General features: G+C 43.2%; 2 protein-coding genes across 2 annotated transcripts in view; one reads left to right on the top strand and one right to left on the bottom strand.

Annotated features, from left to right (window-relative positions):
* Nucleotides 1–10,667, top strand: part of LOC128510055 (microphthalmia-associated transcription factor-like) — a 35,595-nt gene extending 24,928 nt beyond the window's left edge. Inside the window, exons 5-9 of the mRNA XM_053482022.1 lie at nt 8,244–8,361; nt 8,473–8,529; nt 8,618–8,693; nt 8,782–8,929; nt 8,999–10,667. Of these exons, the coding sequence (XP_053337997.1) occupies nt 8,244–8,361; nt 8,473–8,529; nt 8,618–8,693; nt 8,782–8,929; nt 8,999–9,289 (690 nt within the window). The 3' untranslated portion in view covers nt 9,290–10,667. The remainder of the gene's footprint in view (nt 1–8,243; nt 8,362–8,472; nt 8,530–8,617; nt 8,694–8,781; nt 8,930–8,998) is intronic.
* Nucleotides 10,668–12,658: 1,991 nt separating this feature from the next.
* LOC128510058 (transmembrane protein 106C-like) lies at nt 12,659–20,431 on the bottom strand. The gene is made up of 8 exons (XM_053482026.1): nt 20,317–20,431; nt 18,310–18,527; nt 17,815–17,878; nt 16,429–16,588; nt 13,763–13,903; nt 13,487–13,536; nt 13,308–13,361; nt 12,659–12,876 (listed from the first exon to the last, which is right to left on the bottom strand). Exons 2-8 carry the CDS (start codon nt 18,515–18,517, stop codon nt 12,723–12,725), a joined length of 831 nt encoding a protein of 276 aa, XP_053338001.1. The 5' UTR covers nt 18,518–18,527; nt 20,317–20,431; the 3' UTR covers nt 12,659–12,722.
* Between the last annotated feature and the right edge of the window lie 23 nt (nt 20,432–20,454).

A 20,454-nucleotide genomic window follows, 5' to 3' on the forward strand; every position in this document is an offset into this window, starting at 1 on the left:
TATCAGCTCCTTTGTCTTGCTGACGTTCAGGAGGAGATTGTTCCTCTGGCACCAGTTCTCCAGATTTACAATCTCCTCTAGGGAGGCCGACTCATCATTGTTGGTGATCAGGCCCACCACGACAGTGTCGTCAGCAAACTTGATGATGCCAGAGGAGTTGGTAGTGGCCACGCAGTCGTGGGTGTACAAAGAGCACAGCAGGGGGCTCAGAACACAACCCTGGGGGGCTCCAGTGCTGAGAGTGAGTGAGGCTGAGACATGTCCGCCCATCCTTACTGCCTGTGGTCTGCCAGTCAGAAAATTGGAGATCCACTGACACATTGATGAGCTGAGTCCCAGGTGCTCCAGCTTGGTGGTGACTGTGGAGGGAATTATGGTATTAAATGCAGAGCTGTAGTCGATGAAGAGCATTTTAACATAATTCCCTTTCCTACTGTCCAGGTGAGTAAGTGATCTGTGGAGGAGGTGTGAGATTGCATCATCTGTGGAACGGTTCTGGCGGTATGCAAACTGTAGTGGGTCCGGTAGTAAAAAAATGATGAAGTCTCTTCACCTTCAACTTTAACTTCATCACTACTGAGGTGAGGGCTACAGGGCGATAGTCATTGAGAGAAGCAGGATGAGGTTTCTTTAGGTTTCATTAGCATTGCTAGCGTCTTTAGCTGCAGCCTCGAAGCAAGCATAGAAGGTGTTCAGCTCGTCTGCCAGAGTTGCGTCCGCGTTCTTCATACCGGTTGTTGGTGTTTTATATCCGTAATCGTCCTTAATCCCTGCCACAGGCTCCTAGAGTCACTCTGTTGGAGTTGTGACTCTAGTTTTTTCCCGTAGCGCTGCTTCGCCTCTTTCACCGCCTTCCGGACGTTATACGACGAGGCCTTGTACGGTTCCATGTCCCCCGATGCAAGTCCTGTGTTGTAGGCAGCGGTGCGAGATCTCAGAGCGTCGCGGATGGTTTTATTCACCCATGGCTTCTGGTTGGGAAACATTCTAATAGTCTTTTTCTCCACGGTATCATCCGCTAGTTTCCTGATGAATCCCACAACCGCTTCCGTAAACATGCTGACATCATCATTGGAGCTGTTTCGGAACATGCCCCAGTCTGCGTCAAGTGCGTCCTGTAACGCGGCCACCGATTGGTCCATCCAGCGCGCGACCTCCCTCTGAACCGGAACTTCCTGTTTCAGCCTTTGTTTGTATTTTGGCATGAGGAAGATAGCAGCATGGTCGGATTTACCAAACGGAGGATGAGATTGTGCCTTGTAGCCGTCCTTGACTGTAGTGTGGTCCAGTGTCCTTTCACCCCTGGTGGGGCAAGTGATATGTTGATGAAAGTTCGGCGCTACACGTTTGAGGTTGGCACTGTTAAAGTCCCCCGCCACAATAAGTGCAGCGTCCCGATGCTGTTTGGTGCTGTGTGAGTGCCTCATGCAGCTCGCATAAGGCAGTGTCCATGTCCGCTTGTGGTGGAATATAAACGGTGCTGATTATGACCGATGTAAACTCCCGAGGTAGATAAAAAGGACGACACATGATGGACAGTAGTTCCAGATTTTGTGTGCAGGAGCGTATAAGAGAAACAATGCTCGCGCTGTTGCACCAGCTGCTGTTCACCATTAAACACACGCCGCCTCCTCTTATATAGCACCACTCAGCGGTAAAAGCTGGCAAACGCACAAACCCAAATGCTGTCGCCATACGCCGCAACAGTAAAAGTAACATACCGCTTTCCACCTACTGTAGGTTCCCTGAAAGGTAAGGGGACTTGCATGAACTCTTTATTTATCAGTTTGAAAAAGACCTCATCCTCAAATGACATGGCACATTTATATCATATCCAAATGTGTCTTCTGCTTATGTAATACTCACTGTGTTTCTGGAGACATGATGAAAAGACTCCCCAGCATGGCTTGCTTTCTCTTTTACTCTTACTTGATTTTGGCAAGGCAAAGAAAAGATGGACAGATGTCTTGAAGACATTCAGAGTTGGTTTGCGAGTTTCATTGATGCAAACTTCACCTACAATAACCCATCCAAGATCTATTCGCTGAGCAAATGGTGCATGGTTGTGGGGTCCGTTGATTCGTTGTCTGACTGTGCACTCTGATTATGTCTCTCCCCAGCAAGATTTAAATCTGAGCACTAGAATCTATCTCTGGAATGTGTGATGCCACAGCTTTTAAATGAGCCTGTGAAAGGGCAACTTCTGTCGATGGGATCTCAGATCTGTTGTTCATTATTATGTTTTTTATCACATTCAATAAGTGGAGGAAGATCTAAGACTTCTCCACCATTCACTGGCCCAATTTGATAAATTTATCAACAAATAAATTGAAATTTGGAAGCCAACTGCTTTCATTCCACTCATCTGTTACACCAGCACAAGTTCTCATTAGACATGTTGACTGCTCACCTTCAATTCCGAAAAGCTGGAAAAATTCTGATCCAGCCAGGGAGAGGTTGCTCTAGTCGTCAAGAATAACATAGATTTTAACAGAGCGTTCTGGCTGGCCTTGGGGATAAACCTGTGCCAAGCATGTCTTTGCACAGGATCGAGATGAGAGCTCTTCCCCACAGACTCTGGTGCAATGTGAGGTGATTCTCAGCAGTTCCCTCTCATTGTTCTGTGTTTTGTTCTTGTTTGCAAGAAACAGACTGTGTTGAAAACTCTGCGTGCATAGCTGTACAATGTCCTCAATTTCGCATTTGGTGCATTTTAAGTCCACTTGACATTCTTAAGCTGGATGAGAAAGAAAGCGACACCTAAAACATCTTTTTAACTCCTGTAGCATTTTTTTGTGCTATGCAAAATATTTCATTCTGAAGGCTCTGCATTTGGAAAGTGGGTAAGGTTTATCATGGAGTGGGCAGTGCTTGCTTTGGTCTTATACAATGTCTTGTTCCGTAAGCTGAATCTACTGATGATGACACGTTTGTCTTATGTAATGATATAGGAATTCTGTGGCCATCGTGCTTTGTCAAGGGCCTGTAATTTCAATGATGAGTACTGTTATTGTGTGACCAGATAAAGCCAGGATTCAATTCAATTTTATTTGTATAGCGCTTTCAACAATTGTCATTGTTGCAAAGCACCTTTACACAATCAAAAAAATTATTTATGGAATTTTTACTGTATGGAATGTAAGTGTGCATGAATCAAAATGAGCAGATTGTCCCTAGTGAGCAAGCCGCGGGCAACAGTGGCAAGGAAAAACTCCCTGAGATGGTAATAGGAAAAACTTCGTGAGGAACCAGACTCAACAGGGAACCCATCCTCATTTGGGTGAAACAGAAAGGAGGAATTGATCTGCATTTATACAGTGTGTTAGATGGCAGGCAGTTCAGCATAACAGTTGATGTTAATTGATGTTAATATGGAGTCCGGGTAGTTAATTCGATTCAATTCAATACAATTTTATTTGTATAGCGCTTTTAGCAATTGTCATTGCCGCAAAGCAGCTTTACACAATCAAAAGAATTATTTAAGTTTGTATGAAATGTGAATGTGTATGAATCAAAATGGTCAGTTTGTCCCTGCTGAGCAAGCCGAGGGCGACAGTGGCAAGGAAAAACTCCCTTGTCATGGTTATGGAGGAAGCGAACGCAAACGCAGGGTTAGAAATAATAATGATAATATTTAATGAGTCCCAATACAAAAAAACACAGAACACAACTAAACCAAACACAAAGAAAACCGAATGGGGAAGAGCTTCCCCAGGCCGGGTCTGCAGGCGGGAAAAAAGGAAGAGTACTTAGGTCACACCAAACAACTGGATTTACAGCCTTGCGAGGAACTCAGCACTGCCTCTCGGTCAGCCTTGAACTTGAACTTTCCGCGAGAGAACAAAAAGGATCTTCCGCCTGCAGACTCCCTCAGTCCTGGGTCAACACAAAAGACACACAAAGGTTAGACACATGGGAAACACAAGACATGGTGCAACAGTGAACAGACGAGGGGCTACGGGTTCGACTGGAATAAATAGGGACACACACGGGGTAGACACAGGTGCAGGTAATCTAGGAATTAAGGAGGACATGTTACACACGCAGACACACTAGGGGGAGACAAAGCGACGGCTCAGTAGACAGGTGAGCCAGATCTTACTCCCCAGGACTGAGGTGGCTCAGATGTGACATCCCTGAGATGGTAATAGGAAGAAACCTTGAGAGGAAACCAGACTCGACAGGGAACCCTTCCTCATTTGGGTGAAACAGAAAGCAGTAAATTATCTGCATTTATACAGTGTGTTAGGTGGCAGGCAGTTCAGCTATAATAGCTGATGCTAATTGATGTTAATATGGAGTCCAGGTAGATATTGAAGACCCAGGTAGACTTGTAGGAAGTTCCAGTCCTGAACTATCGAAATGTCAAGTCCCCAATGAAACAGTTGCCAACACCAGTCGAGGCCAGAACCATTTTTTAGGTAGAGAGAATCATCCCGAGACACCAGACCCATCCCAAAAAGACACACGGGGCATCCATGTGACGAGATCTTCAACCAGAAGCGGGGCACCAGGATGGGTCAGACAGGTCTGGAGGGCAGAAGGAGTCTGGAGCACTGGCAGCTCAGGAACGACATGTGTAGCTCGACAGAGAGAGAAAGAGTGAAAGGGGGAGACAGGAGGAGAGAGGAAAGTGAAAGAGGGGGAGAAAGAGAGGAAGAGGAGAGATGGCAGTTAGGTATGGTCACAGTCACACAATGTATAATGTGAATGTATAGTAACTATAAAGTGCAAGCAGACACTCCGGCAGGACTAATTATGACAGCATAACTAAAAGGGAGGAGCCAGAAGGAAACACAGACATGAGGGCTTTCTGAGATGTAAAGCAAACAATCACCTCACCGTCAGCAAACCTGAGTGATCAATGAGAGTGAGGAAGACAGCATCTAAACATACCAGTTCACCATAATACTCTACGTCCATGAGTCCCCCAGATCTGCTCCTTTACCTAGGGCAAATCTATTTATAAAAATGCTTGGCTAAATAAATAGGTTTTTAGCCTGGACTTAAACACTGAGACTGTGTCTGAGTCCCGAACACTATTTGGAAGACTATTCCATAATTTTGGGGCGTTGTATTTTTCATAATACGCAGTCTTGATAAGCAGCCTGCATCCTTTGATCGAAGTATAACTTTAGGCTACGTTTACAATGTCATTAGAGATCTGATTCTATATAGGACTCTAAACATTCCGGATGAGATACTGAGGAGCACGCCAAGAGGATGCAGTGGTGGAAGAAAGTGGCGCAGAGGAGGTAAAGATGAAGAGAGACGAGCGGAGCATAAGGAAAGGATGAGAAAGTACATGTCGTATATCCCATCTCTCATCATGGGCAACATGAGATCCCATCTCATTGGACGGGTTGATGGCTTTGTTAAGAACTGAAAACATTTTCTGTGAGTGTAGTCTGATATGTTTTACAGAGACTTGGTTACATAGTGATGTGTCTGACTCTAATATTACCCTGGACAGCCCTAAAGGGTGAGGAAAGAGACCTGTAATAGGTAAGGAGAGGGGCTGGCTGTTTACATCGACAACATGTGATGTAACCCTGGTCATGTGACTGTTAAGGAGCGTGTTTGTAGTCCTGCTGGCTGTCGGACTTTTAAAGGTGCTTACAGTGCAGCAGCACTACCCCCCTGGGGAGGTCGGATCACAACCTAGTCCACCTCATGCCAATATACACACCTCTGGTGCAGAGACCTGTTATAGTGAGAAGTGTGAGAACGTGGTCAAAAGAAGCCACTGCTACATTACAGAATTGTTTTAAGGCTACAGACTGGGAGGTTCTCTGTGAACCAAATGGTGAGGACATTGATGGAATGACGGACTGCATCACAGAGTACATTAACTTCTGTGTTGACACCTGTGTTCCGATGAGAAATATTTGCTGTTTTCCCAACAACAAACCCTGGGTTGCCAAGGACATTAAAGCGTGTTTAAATGTTGGTTTAAACCGGTGACAAGGAAGCAGCGAAGAAAGCTCAAAGAATGCTAACTGGTGAAATCAAAGAGAGGAAAGAGTCATACAGCAAAAAAACTGGAACAAAGGCTGAAATAGAACAACATGAGAGAGGTTTGGAGGGGCATGAGGAGCATCCCTGGCTATAAGACAAACAGCCAGACTATTGAGAGGGATGTGGAACTTGCAAACGACCTCAACACTTTCTTTAATAGATTTAATGAAAAAGACTATGTCTTTCACTTCTCCTGGCGTCAGCCTCAATTTCTTTACAAAGAAAAAATTTCTTTACAAAGAAAACAATTACCACTTCTGCACTCCCCTCAATCAATATCTCAGTGGATCAGGTCAAACATGGCCTGAGCAAGCTTAGCCCTACCAAAGCTGTAGGTCCAATGCTAGAGTCCTGAAATCTTGTGCTCCCCAACTCTGTGGTGTCCTCTAGCATTTCTTTAGCCTAAGTCTGTCTCTACAGAAAGTAGAACATTGTAGAAAACATCATGCATTGTACCGGTCTCCAAAACACCACATCCTTGTGCCCAGATTGACTACAGGCCTGTTGCTTTGACAGCGCACATTATGAAGGTGTTCGAGAGACTAATCCTGTATACACTTCGTCCCCTGGTGAAGTCTTCTCTGGACCCTCTTCAGGTTGCCTATCAGCCTATCATGGGAGTAGTGGATGCCATAATACACCTGCTCTATCTAACCTATTCTCACCTCAACAAGCCTGGGACCACTTTAAGGTTGATGTTCTTTGACTTCTCCAATCTCCGGACACCATCCGACCAGCAGTACTGGGGGAGAAACTAATGAACATACACATTGACACCTACTTGGTTTCCTGGATTACGGACCAGGGGTTAGGGTTAACCCTAACCCTAACCCTAACCCTATCCTTTATCTCTCAAGGGGGAGATAGTGGACATGGTCTCAGAATACAAATATCTGGGAGTTCATCTTGATAACAAACTCAACTGGTCATTTAACACAATGGCACCCTACAAGAAAGGACAGAGCCGGTTGTACTTCTTCAAAGGCTCAGGTCTTTTAAACGTCTGTAACACCATTCTACGGATGTTGTATAAAACCTTTGTGGCAAGTGTCATTTTTTATGCTGTGGTCTTTTGGGGCTGTAACATGAAGGTGTCTGATAGGAACAGACTGGACAAGGCAATAAAAAAGGTCGGATCTGTGCTAGGCATGGAGCTTGACTCTGTGGATGTGGTAGCGAAGAGGAGGATTCTGTCCAAAGTACAATCCTTCTCACCCACTATACAGTGTTTTCGCTGACCAGAGGAGCAAATTTAACCAGAGACTGATTACCATTAAGTGTTCCACGGAGCGCCACAGGAGATATTTTCTACCACCGACCATAAAATCATACACTATGTGGATATTCACTAACTGTAACAGTAACACAATAGGACAATAATACTTACCTGTATTAATAATGATAATTGCAATATTACAGCTTAATAAAATATGTAATACAATATTACATAAAACAATACAATATTGTAATATATAATATATAATAAAATATTACATACATATATTAGATTACTGTGCAATATTTTTTACCCTTTTGTACCAAAGCATGTAGCTGAAGCCATAAAGTCTAATGAAAACCTCTTATTTAAATTAAGAATGAAACACAAATCGTGTAAAAAACTCATCTTTTATAATCATTAAAACTGTCAGTCATTTCTAAAACTTCCGTATTAAACTGAATATTTAATTTTTGTTGCGTCTCCGCTGAGAGGATTTGTGTGTTTGTATCACACCTTTAGTTCTCTTCTTTTTGAAATATGTTAGAAACTGGCCATTGTAAAAATGTAAACAGCGCGAAAAATGACGCGTGAGCTTTTGAGCAGCGTGTTACAGTATTGATCATAGATTATCATATGTAAGAGAGTTTTAATATTTCTTATAAAATTTTACATAATACACGGAATTATTCATCTGAAGGTGTGGGTAAGAGGGATAGTGGTTTTACAGAGATGTTTTTTTTTGTAATTTTTTTTTAACAGAGGGGGCATCCCCCCACACCCCCCTCAAATTTGCAGTACTGTGTCTACAGAATACGCACCACCATTACTGTTGTCCGAACTACTAAAGGATAATGTTAGAAATCTAAGAAATGTGAGGACACTAATAGTAAATGTGTGACACTCGGCTAAATAATAGGACCACAGATAGTTTACATGGCTGTCTTACTGGGGCGTGTCTTAAATCACCAGGAGAGTGTACTAAAACATGTGTGTTGTAATTTTGTAGATGCCACTGTCAGTAAATCTGATTGATGTTTATAAGAATCAGAGTTTAGCTCCGCCCACTGTCTCCATAAGTACTTCCTGCCCTGAGAACCTGCCAAACATCAAGACAGAGTTCTATGGTAAGCACATACACATTCATACCATCACTTAATATTTTAACATGCTGATGCTCAATAAAAAAAAAAACTTAGTGAAGAAGTGATCATTTTAATATCATCTTTCTTTCTCAGACACAGATGCTTGCACTCTTGCAAAGGAACGACAAAAAAAAGACAACCACAACCTGAGTGAGTTCCTCAACATTCATTTTCTATGAAGTTTCGTGCAAGGATCTGATCTCAGTGCTCTCTTCATGTTCTCTCCCCGGTCATGCAGTCGAGAGAAGACGACGCTTCAACATCAACGACCGCATCAAAGAACTTGGGACTCTCATCCCCAAATCCAGTGACCCGTATGTCCATCACCACACCACTGCTACTGCACTGCACCATCAGACATCCTGTTATCGGCTCACTGTGTGTGTGTGTGTGTACACTCAGAGACATGCGCTGGAACAAAGGCACGATTCTCAAGGCGTCAGTGGACTACATAAGGAAGCTGCAGAGGGATCAGCAACATGCCAAAGAGCTTGAAACCCAGCAAAAGAGCCTGGAGATCGCTAACCGCCGCCTGATGCTGCGTGTACAGGTACATATCCTTGCATCATCATCATCACCACCATGATTAGCATGTCCTCAGTTCTCTTTGTTTTTGCAGGAGTTGGAGATACAGGCTCGAGCTGATGGACTGTTCACTTCGTCTCTACACTCTCCTGAAATTTCTGCTCGTCGAATAAAACAGGAGTCAGCGCTGGCTGACTGTGAAACGCCCAGAGAGGGCCACATCATGACCTCTGACCATGGGGCCTTTGGGGTCAAGACAACAGGTGCCAACCTGGATGATATTCTAATGGAGCAGACGCCACTGCCATTGACTGGAAGTGTTTCACCAAAGAGCAGCAGCAACATGCATAACATTAGCATGGAAGAGAACGAGTGCGCATGCTAGCACTTCCTAACCTGATTGTTGTTAGAACTTCTAAATTTTGCTTAATTCTAAATGAAGTGAAATTAATCAGTAGAATTTATTAAGGCTTGGGTTTAACCCACTCAGTGATGATGTGAATGTGATTGATGTAGATTTGCAAAAACACTAAGGTTAGATACTCACCAATAATCTTTAAAATCCTCTACAGCACAGAACCTCACAGTCACACTGCACTTTACCTCTGTTTATATGAATGTTAGATTAGACACAGCAGACGCACAACTTCTCTGGCATGCACGTCACAGAATGTGAGCATTAGAGGATTCAACAAAAATGCACACTGCCTGACCAAAAAACTCACACACACTCATATTTCTCCCAGTCACCTTTAGCTTTAATAAAACACACACACACACACACACACACACACACACAGTGGTGTCCAGTTCATGTGTGTAAATGATTTCTCATGCTCCCAGAGCACTCAGTTTTTTTTAGGACTCTTTTTTGTTCAGCGAGGAATGTCACGTCACTTACAAAACTTATAGATGTGTGACCCGACTGCATGATGTCATCCTAATCAGACTGCTCCAATCATAACTGTTTAAAGCACCTATAATAGAGCTGTGTAGGACCATCATAATCTGATCAAAATGATTTCAAAAAGAAAGTGAGACTGGAGAGAGGATGGGAGCGTTTAGCTCGTGGAGAAGGAGGGAGTAAAAAAAGAAATAAGAAATAATTAAAGGAAAAGTCTGCCCTACCTTTAAAGATAAAAAGTGAATGTAGGCAGTTTGTGAAAGCATCAGTGCCACCTGTCTGTCTACAGCACGAACCCCTGAGGAGTGTGAGACATGGGGATACGCCCTGTTAATGAAGTGATGAAGTGCCACTTATAGCGGAGAATCTCTGTGTTGTGTGTATACTCAAATTATTTAATATAAATCTATAAAATGTATAAAAATATGATTATTTTATCCGAGTGGCGCAGTGGTAAAGCGCTCGCCCTATCATCCGGAGATCGCTGGTTCGAACCCAGGGTGATGCTGTTTTCCTCTCACAGCCGGGGGCACAGAGAGAGCTGATTGGCCGAGCTCTCTCAGAGAGGAGGGATGAGAGGTACTTGCGCTCCCACATTAATCACGGCCCCACAGCCAATCAGGGGCGTCTGTGAGCACGCGGAAGGAGCGGATAGCGCCTTCCTCCGAGTGTGTTACTCCGCCCCTAACGGTGCGTGAGCGAGCAGTTCGAAAAGATGCGGTCGGCTGACGTCACGCGGTTCGGAGGAAACACGTGATAGTCTTCGCCCTCCCGACTGAGTGGTAGTAGTAGCCTTAATGTGGAAGCCCCCTAGTGACGGGGAGGAATTGGCCACAACTAATATTGGAGAGAAAATTGGACCCCCCCCCCCCCCCAAAAAAACCAAATTATTTTAATGTGTGTGTGTCATGGATGATGCCCACGAATCCATGAATGCAGCTTGTTGTTGATTTCAGGCTGCGTGGTGGAAAATGTGTGAATCTGCGTGTGATCTGTGGTGCTGTAAGAGCAGAGTTTAAATTTATTATTCAATTTATTAAAAAAATCACGCAGTAGCGGTCACCTGTGGAGACTGCATATGGAATGTCCGTTAATGGACCTATTGCAAAGACATGTGATTAAAAAAAGTATACATATCCAAACATATCTTTTGTTATAATGTTGATTGCCCAGACACTCCTACTTCTAAAGGTAAGACCAATTGCATCATTTAAAGACAGGTCACTTAGGAGTGATTTCCTATCTGTGATCCCCATGCGTGATGTTTTACCGACCACATTTCTTCCACAGATGGTTCCGCTCTATCCTTACAGCGTCTGATAATGTGTTGTCTTAAATGTGTCTTAACCCAGATTCAGTCATTTAAAATCTCCTTAGTTGTTTTCTTTGCTTGATGAACCCCAATAGCATGCTTTGCAACAACGGCGATTGTTAAAAGCTCTATATTTGACCCTTTTGAGGTGGTGATAATTGGCCAAGCAGTGTGTATATTGTGTAAAACATAATTTTCTTTGTCCTGTTTATAGTAAGATTATTCTCTATAATAAAGTTACTGCTTTTAACGAAAATTGTTTTGATCATATGATAACTTGGTGCAATAAAGTATATTTATTAAATTATAAATGTGAACTGCCAGTTTTGCTCATTAAAGCCAGGGGCGGGGCTAAACTATTTTAATTTGTCTGTTGCAAAACAATGCACCAGACACGTGCAAACAAGCATGCAAAAAAAAAAAAAAAAAAAATATATATATATATATATATATAAAACAAACACTATATAGCAAACACAAGAGTAATTACGTAATGTTTTTCTTTATTACATCACTGAAACACGGAGGTTTGGGTTTTGTAGGCCTTATCTTGGTTAACATAAGGAAATTCTTGAAGGAAAACTTTTTTTTTACCATAAAAATTATCATAGATTAATTAAATATTAAATAATTATTTACAGGTAATTATTTTAAGGGACACACGGGGGTGGAGTCTCAGAAAATTACACAATCACAAACTGCATCGCCACAAACGCCATCCACAGGTATCCTGAAGAGCAGGAGTCGAAATAAATGCGAAATAGAAGGAGCAAAAAGAGCCTGGCTGTTGGTTGGAACATGCATACTTTTTTCAGTTAACTCAAGCTAGGAAACTTAGCTTTAGCTTAGCTAAAATGCTATGGTGGTTAATAATTTATATTTTAACATTATTTTGCGAGCGATTCGACACTTGCAATACTGCTTTCATTCAAACCAGCCACGCCCCTAATTATACATAAATTCATGGCTTAATATTTAACTGATGTTACATATAAATTGACCCGTGTGCAGTTGTGAATTTAATTATGTTCATTAAAATCAGGCAGTGACGTTAAATGAAAATTCACTACACACATGAAAAATATCCTCAGAGAAAATGTGTGAACAGCCAGAGCTATTATTATTTTTTTATTATTACTACCATTATTAATTCTGCTTAGATTTTTTCCTGAGAATTAATTAATTATATGCTTTATTATTTAATCTTCAACAGCTTACAAAAGTTGTGAAATTTCTGAAAGTACTGAAACACCTTAACTTCATCCCTTAAAGCATTTAACATCTCAATCACGCTGACATAATGTACAGTATATTCACATCTCTCTGCTATAAGTCTAAGTCCACACGATAACGATAGCTAAATGCTTCTGATATACAAAATGACTTGAAACATTGATGTGGAGACATTAGCAGCAGCTCCACATCCTGGCACTTAGCGTCCATATCACTCATTTACTCTGAAAAATAACTTTCTTTACTTTAAATACAAAACGGTAAACGGTAAAATGCTCCTGAAGTGAGCGACCTGAGAGAGAACGTAAACAGGAAATGCAGCAGTTTTTTATCCAAGAGGAATTCAAATTTTAGCGCTTAGCATCTGGGTCACATCAAAGAGCTCCAGCCTGAAGGGGGCAGCGCAGAGCCGTGAAGGTCAGGTGGGTGGTGCAGGGTGGAGTTAGCACCGCAGTCAATGTAGCGATAAGCCTCCAGTGTGTTCTGTGCACTACGAACCAGGTACGACGTTTTTACAGAGGTTCTGTAGGGGGCACAATACACACACACACACACACACACACACACCTGAATCACTTGCCATGATCCATACGCGTGTATTAGTACTATTTATTTATTTATTATCACATCTGGTCGGCTCTGTTCATGTACTCTACACAATAAAGTTTATGTGTGAGAAGTGTGTATGTGTGTGTGAGTGTTGGGGGGGGCTGGTGGACATTACCCCAGGTCACCTCAGGTCATTATTATACCTCTGGAAGTACACACACACTACTGTCTCACTGGAACGTCTGCCTCAAGGACAAACAGTCCACAAACTCTTTATTTCTGTTTCATGGAACTAGCAAACCCTAGGCAAAATTGTGTATTGGTGTGTGAGGGGTGGGAATGATGTGTGTGTGTGTGTCAGTAATTTCCCCTCACTGTAAGTGCCTTATGAAGAATCAGACTCACTGTGTGAACACAACGATGTTGTGAACCTTAATACTCGCCATGGTGCAGAAAGCACTGTCAGAACAAAACACACACACACACACACACACACATATATATTGTCACAATCTCCCACACATCATTGTGAATGAGATGTTAAATGTAAAAACACTTTGAATATAAGTGAAAGGTAAACTCACTACACGTAGGACAGCGAACCGCTAATCTCCACACTCACTGTAAAGTTCATCTGCGCGCACACACACACACACACACACACACACAGTACAAAATAAAATTAGTAGAGTTGATCCTCCCATCCTCATTACTGAACCCCCACCATCCCTTACAACATGCCCCCCCACCAAACATTAACCTGTCTCCGACTGACCCCTCCCTCCTCCCGTCTGTACCCGGCCCTCCTTCTCCCCCGTCTCTGACTTACACCCCCCCCTCCCCCTCCCCCTCCCCCTCACCCGTCTCTGACTTAATGGTTGGATACTGATGACGTTGTCGAGCTGCTGCGTGCCGATGACGGTCTTCATGTAGAGAACCTGACTGCTCACGCTGTCCACCATCACGGTGAAGAAGTTTCCGTTGTTAAACTTCAGAGCACTCTGAAAACACAAACACACAAGTATTTCAGCTTAGTTAAGTTGGGAAATCTGGATGCTAGTTAACCTGCAGACTCCTCCTCTGATGCCACTCACACCTGGTCCCTTCTTCTATAGTGCCATTAAGAACCACAAACCCGCCTCCAAGCCAGAACTCAAATACTTAACTATTATGTATTAAAGAGTTTTTCAAGCAGCCGTTCGTATGCTGAGGTACAACTGTATACTGTATGTATACAAGGTACCTAAAATTAGCCTGCACCTTTTGATCCGCTATGCCTAATTCAATTTAAAGATGCAAGATAATTTCTGGTATTTTTGGACTACAGCTGGGGCAAAGCTTTTGGACTGGTAAAATGAATGAAAAGGCTGCACAGTGAGTGAGAGCCGTGAGTGCTCTTTAAAAACACACACCAAGGAGGATTAACCCTTAAAACCAAAGCAGCGCTGATCTGTGTGGCAACATAGCAAGGGAGCGGTTAAAATAAACAAGACACTTATATGGACATCCTGCCGCTGTGTGCGTGTGTGTGTGTGTGGACAAAGAAGGCTACAGACATCACACTGTGGATTTGGGTTTTCTGATGTCATGAACCAAAGTTATTATTACCCCATAACCAGATCACTTCTAGGTACCAGACTGAACTTCCGCTGAAATAATAACATAATTAAATAATAAGCTACCTGTTTTATGCTAAGAAGCAACATTCATTAATAATAGCATAACATTTTAGATATGTTGCAACCATGTTAGCGCCTTTTGTAAGTTGCTCTGTTGAGCAATGTGTGCAGGACATAAGAGATTGGATGTTAATTAATTTCCTTCTGCTTAATCCTGATAAGACAGAAGTTCTAGTCATAGGACCACAAGCAGCTAGAAGTAAGCTTTCTGATCACACTGTGATTTTAAATGGCCTTTCTGTTCCATCAAGTGCAACAGTGAAAGAACTCGGTGTGATTATAGACTCCAGCCTTTCATTTGAAGCTCATGTAGATAATATTACCAGGATAGCATTCTTTCACCTCAGAAATATTGCCAAGATAAGAAATATATTGTCGCTAAAAGATGCAGAAAAACTAGTTCATGCTTTTATCACGTCTAGGTTGGACTATTGTAATGCCTCACTGTCTGGTTGTTCAGCTAGATGCATAAATAAGCTTCAGCTAGTCCAGAATGCAGCAGCGAGAGTCCTCACTAGAACCAGAAGATATGAGCACATCACCCCTATCTTATCTTCACTCTATTGGCTCCCTGTGAAATTTCGCATTGATTTTAAAATACTACTCTTGACATATAAAGCATTAAATGGTCTCGCGCCGCAGTACCTGAGCGAACTGCTAGTGTCTTACGATCCGCCACGCCTACTTCGATCAAAGGATGCAGGCTGCTTGTCAGTACCGCGTATTATGAAAACTACAGCAGGGGGCAGAGCTTTTTCTTACAAAGCCCCAAAATTATGGAATAGTCTTCCAAATAGTGTTCGGGACTCAGACACAGTCTCAGTGTTTAAGTCCAGGCTAAAAACCTATTTATTTAGCCAAGCATTTTTATAAATAGATTTGCCATAGGTAAAGGGGCAGATCTGGGGGACTCATGGACGTAGAGTATTATGGTGAACTGGTATGTTTGGATGCTGTCTTCCTCACTCTCATTGATCACTCAGGTTTGCTGACGATGAGGTGATTGTTTGCTTTACATGTCAGGAAGCCCTCATGTTTGTGTTTCCTTCTGGCTCTCCCTTTTAGTTATGCTGTCATAGTTAGTCCTGCCGAAGTCTCTGCTTGCACTCTACAGTTAATATACATTCACATTATACATTGTGTGACTGTGACCAGACCTAACTGTTATTTCTCCATCTCTTTTGCTCTCTCCTTTTCTGCTCTATCCTCTCTATCTCTCCGTCTTTTCTTTTTCCTCTACCTATCTCTCTGTCGAGCTATACATGTCGCTCCTGAGCTGCCAGTGATCCAGACCCCCTCTGCCCGCTGGACCTGTCTAACTCATCCTGGAGTCCTGCTTCTGGTTGGAGATCTCATTACATGGATGCCCCCGTGTGGTCTGCCTGGAATGCGTGTGGTGACTGGGGTTGGTTCCACTTTTCCATGAAGGTGGTCCTGTCCTCGACTGATGCAGACAGTTGTTCTCTGAGGACCTGTGACTTCAGTCGCTCAATAGTTCAGGACTGAAATTTCTTACAGTCTACCTGAGCCTCCAGGAACAACCTGGACTTTAATCTTTCTCCTTTTATACTGAACTTCCAGTCTCGCATATTATTATGCACATCAATCCCTGCTATCTGTTATCACCCAGATGAGGATGGGTTCCCTGTTGAGTCTGGTTCCTCTCAAGGTTTCTTTCTATTACCATCTCAGGGAGTTTTTCCTTGCCACTGTCGCTGTCGTCCTTCGCTTGCTCATCAGGGACAATCATATCATTTTGATTCATACGCATTTGATACAAACTTAAGGCCTGAAGATGTCTAACACAATCTGCTGTGTGTGTGTGGTTTGGGGTTACAGCGACTCACAGTCATGTTAATGAGCACACGGCTGGTGTCGTGGTCGAAGTGGATGATGACAGACTGAATCCCTCCGTCCTCCACCAGCACCGGCCGAGGGAACATGAAGAAGGTGACGAGGGAGCAGACGAACAAACACACAATCACAGACAGTCCCACATACTGCTTTCTGTACGCACGCACGCACACACACACACACAGACACACACACACACACATTAAACACTGATTTAAACATTGCTCTGTACTACATATTGTTGTTACTCTGTACAGTTATGGGGTTCAGGTTACACTATGACTGATCACTTTAACTAATGAATGCTGTTGTGGTTCAGGGGGCGTGGTCAAGCATCAGGAGTGGACATAGCATGGGCGGGGCAAACCAGCAGGTACTGTAATGATTCTACTGTACTGTAATGATACATCTGGCTGTCTCTTACATGTCTAACCCTGACACACTCATCTCAGTTCCTTCTCTACTGAACCAGAAGGCTCCTCCCGTCCACTCAGACGCTTGTTATTTAGAGAGCGGACTCCTGCACCCCTCTCCAGCAGGTCTGCTCCTCCGAGCTCCTGTCCGCTCCTCCACCTGATCCAGAATTAATCCACGAAGATGCTTTAAACAGCATTTACTACAAACAGTGTCACTTACATTGGAGTTCATCTTAACTAAAACACATTTCCTGTTTTCTTTCACATTTCAAGATGAAAATGTATTTTAATAATTACTGTATGCATGTAGTAAGCACTTTATTAGGAACACCTGTACATGTATTCATTCATGAAATGATTAATTCTTTGACCGTGTGACAGCAGTGAACAAAGTCACGTAGATACGGGACAGAAGTTTCAGTAATAATCACCAGAGAACTCCCGAGAGATCAGAGGAGAACAGTTAGACAGCTTCGAGGTGACAGAAAGGCTGCAGTAACTCATAACCAGTCTGTAAAACTGTGACACACTCAGAGCACGTAACACATCGAACCGTGACGCCAGGTTCCACTTCTGTCAAAGACACACTGGCTGCTGAGGACTGGAGGAACACAGCCTGGGCTGATGAATCCAGAGTTCTGCTGGGGGATCAGTGGTGTGATGGTGGAGAATGTTGTCTTGGCATACATTGGGATTGATAATGTCTGCAACTTGTATGAGCTTTACTGCCGACCATCTACATCCTTTCATGGCCACAATTCACCTTCTACCAGCTACTTCCAACATAGCAGTGCACCAGGTCACAAGACAAGGGTGTGTGAAGCTAGTAGAGCGCTGCTGGGATGTTGTAGAAGAGCAGAGTCGCAGCATGAGAGTGAACGATAGATTATACTCCTATTTACACAGAGAGGGGAGTGTTTGTTTGTGTGTGTGTGTGTGTGTGTATGTGTGTGTGTGTCTCACGTTCTTTGAGGCTGTAGTCTCTGGTCACTGTAGGGAATCAATGCCACCAACTCATTCACTTGATCTGTTAAAAAAGGCCAAAAAAATGGGTCTCTCTCACTCACACACGCACACACACACACACACCTCACAATACGATCAATAAGACTGGCAACTCATTAACTGATCTATGTGTGCGTGTGTGTGTGCGTGTGTGTGCGCGTGCGTGCACTCAGGCTGTTTTGTTATTTATTTCATACACCAACATTTAAAACTTGGTATAGCATAAGTGGAGGTCATGTTTTGACTACAATGTAATGTTTGGAGTTTGTTGTAATATCAACTTTGCTGCGATCTGATTGGCTGCTGTTTCACTACAGAATCACATGTTTGGTTTTGCTGCTTTTATGAAGTTTATGTGATTTACTGTCCCTTATGTGACTTACTGTACTTTTAGATTTTGGGTTCAAGCCCATGCTGCAGGAGGAGGGATTAGAACAGGAAGGTGAGACTTACCTGACGGGATGCGTCCGGAGCCCTGGCAGGTGGGACAGGTGATACTGTCTCTGCCCGTGAACTCCACGTACGGGAACCTGGCGATGTCCTCCTGTCTGTCCCGTCCATCCAGAGAGTCGTCATCCACTCGCTCCACCAGACCGTCCGCACTGCGCATCTTCCTGACTCCGCCCACCGAACCGCAGGGTTGAGAGCACGATGAGCCCATTAGCCCCACCCTTAACACACACACACAAATAACTACCTTAACATTAAACCCACTTCCAGGAGAAGTGATTAACACTGATTACCTGGTCCTAGCGCACCTGTCAGGGGGCAGGATTTACAGTATTACACAGTAGGGGAACACTCAGGTCTCGAAGTAGAGGGGAACCAGACTCAGAGGGGAAACAGATCATCATTTTGGTGATACTGGTTAGTAGGAGTGTAAATTAATCCTTTTAATTTTAAACTGTTTATTTGGTCACATGTGCAGTTCCCTTAAAGAACCGCGGTTTCTGTTCCCCTTAACAGGCCGTGTGTTCCCCCCGGAGCCTGACCCCCTGGAGGCTGGTGAAGGGAACAGCAGGTAGTGTTCCTTATTCCACACTACTCTTCTTAGCGTTTTATTGTCTTTTAATTATTCCAACAACACATCAATCCAACACTACATTGTTGTCACTATGTTTCAGTCTCAGATGTTTCCCTACAGGAGCTGGATATACAGGCAGGGCCAAAAGTTTTGAGAATGACACAAATATTAATTCACACAATGTCTGCGGTTTAGGGTTTTTAGATCATGAACTGTTTCAGGATGCTTTACTGTACCATGACACAGGACTGATGGCAGCCTATCTTTTACAGACAAACTTTTTTCTGGATATCCCAAACGATGGGAAAGGGTATTGATCAGAGAGAATGACTTTAGCCCCGCCCTCAGTAGTCCTGTCCCTGTACCCAGTGCAGAACATCACTCCATCCCTGATGTTTTTCCTGGAGAGAACTGGCTTCTTTGCTGCCTTTCGTGTAATGTATAAAGGTGAGCACTACCATCAGTCCTGCCACGCCGACAGTAAAGCCTCCTGAGACCAGTCATGTGTGAGGTCGCGTCTCAGTCAGGAGAGTGGACTCACTCACAATTTTGTCCAAGAACACGGCCATAAATAACGAACGGTACAAAAACATCCTTCGAGAAGAACTTCTCCCAACCATCCAAGAACAGTTCGGTGATGAACAATGTCTTTTCCAGCATGATGGAGCTCCTCACCATGAGGCAAAAGTCGTAACTCAGTGTCTCAGGGAAACAAAACATGGACATTTAGTGTCCATGTCCAGGAAACTCCCAGACCGTAATCCCATTGAGAACTTGTGGTCGATCCGCAAGAGACAAGTGGACAAACAAAAACACACACACAAACTCCCACAAACCCCATGTGTTGATTATGTAAGAACGGGCTGCGATCAGTCAGGGTGTGGATCAGAAGATGACTGACAGCACGTCAGGGTGAAGTGTAGAGGATCAACACTGTAAATGTCTTAATGTCATTGTCAATACAAGCCTTTGACACACGTGTAATGTTACTGTATATGATGTAAACAGCTGAAAGATTTCTATATTTGAATAATTTTCTTTTTATCATATTTTATACTCTTTATTTGAACACTATCCTCTTTTTAAAGAATTTAGGTCATGGCTGTTCCTACAAACATTTCACTTCATATCATACTGTGTGTGTGTGTGTGTGTGTGTGTGACATTTTAAATTTACACTTAATTATACTTCAGTTATACTACAGTAACATCTGACAAAAAGATCTAAAAACACTTAAGCTGCAAACTTTATGAAAACTAATATTTTTGTTATTCTCTAAACTTTTCCCCCCCAGTGTACTGGGAACTCCGAGCTGGAACTGGGAACTCCGAGCTGGAACTGGGAACTCCGAGCCACTTTACTGAGTTCCTGCTCAGTTTATTAAGAGTCTCAGTAATGACGTTGTTTCCTCAGTGTGTAATAAACAGTGTTCTTACCTGTTAAACGCCTAATAAAGACACATTCATATAAACACACTCTCCCGGCGTCTCTTCTTCTCCGCTGCGGCTCTCGGCATTAACGTGTGTGTGTGTGTGTGTGTGTGTGAGTAAGAGAGAACCTGCGCCCATTACTGC

This window comes from Clarias gariepinus, chromosome 22, assembly GCF_024256425.1.
Source record: "Clarias gariepinus isolate MV-2021 ecotype Netherlands chromosome 22, CGAR_prim_01v2, whole genome shotgun sequence".
NCBI lineage: Eukaryota > Metazoa > Chordata > Actinopteri > Siluriformes > Clariidae > Clarias > Clarias gariepinus.

What these genes read in the sequence shown, in the direction of transcription:
- LOC128510058 (XM_053482026.1), bottom strand. Translation starts at nt 18,517, where the DNA reads ATGGGCTCATCGTGCTCTCAACCCTGCGGTTCGGTGGGCGGAGTCAGG. An exon ending in AACCATTAAGTCAGAGACGG is followed by an intron (nt 13,537 to 13,762) that starts GTGAGGGGGAGG and finishes GTGTGCGCGCAG; the next exon opens with ATGAACTTTACAGTGAGTGT. An exon ending in AACATCGTTGTGTTCACACA is followed by an intron (nt 12,877 to 13,307) that starts GTGAGTCTGATT and finishes TGCCCCCTACAG; the next exon opens with AACCTCTGTAAAAACGTCGT.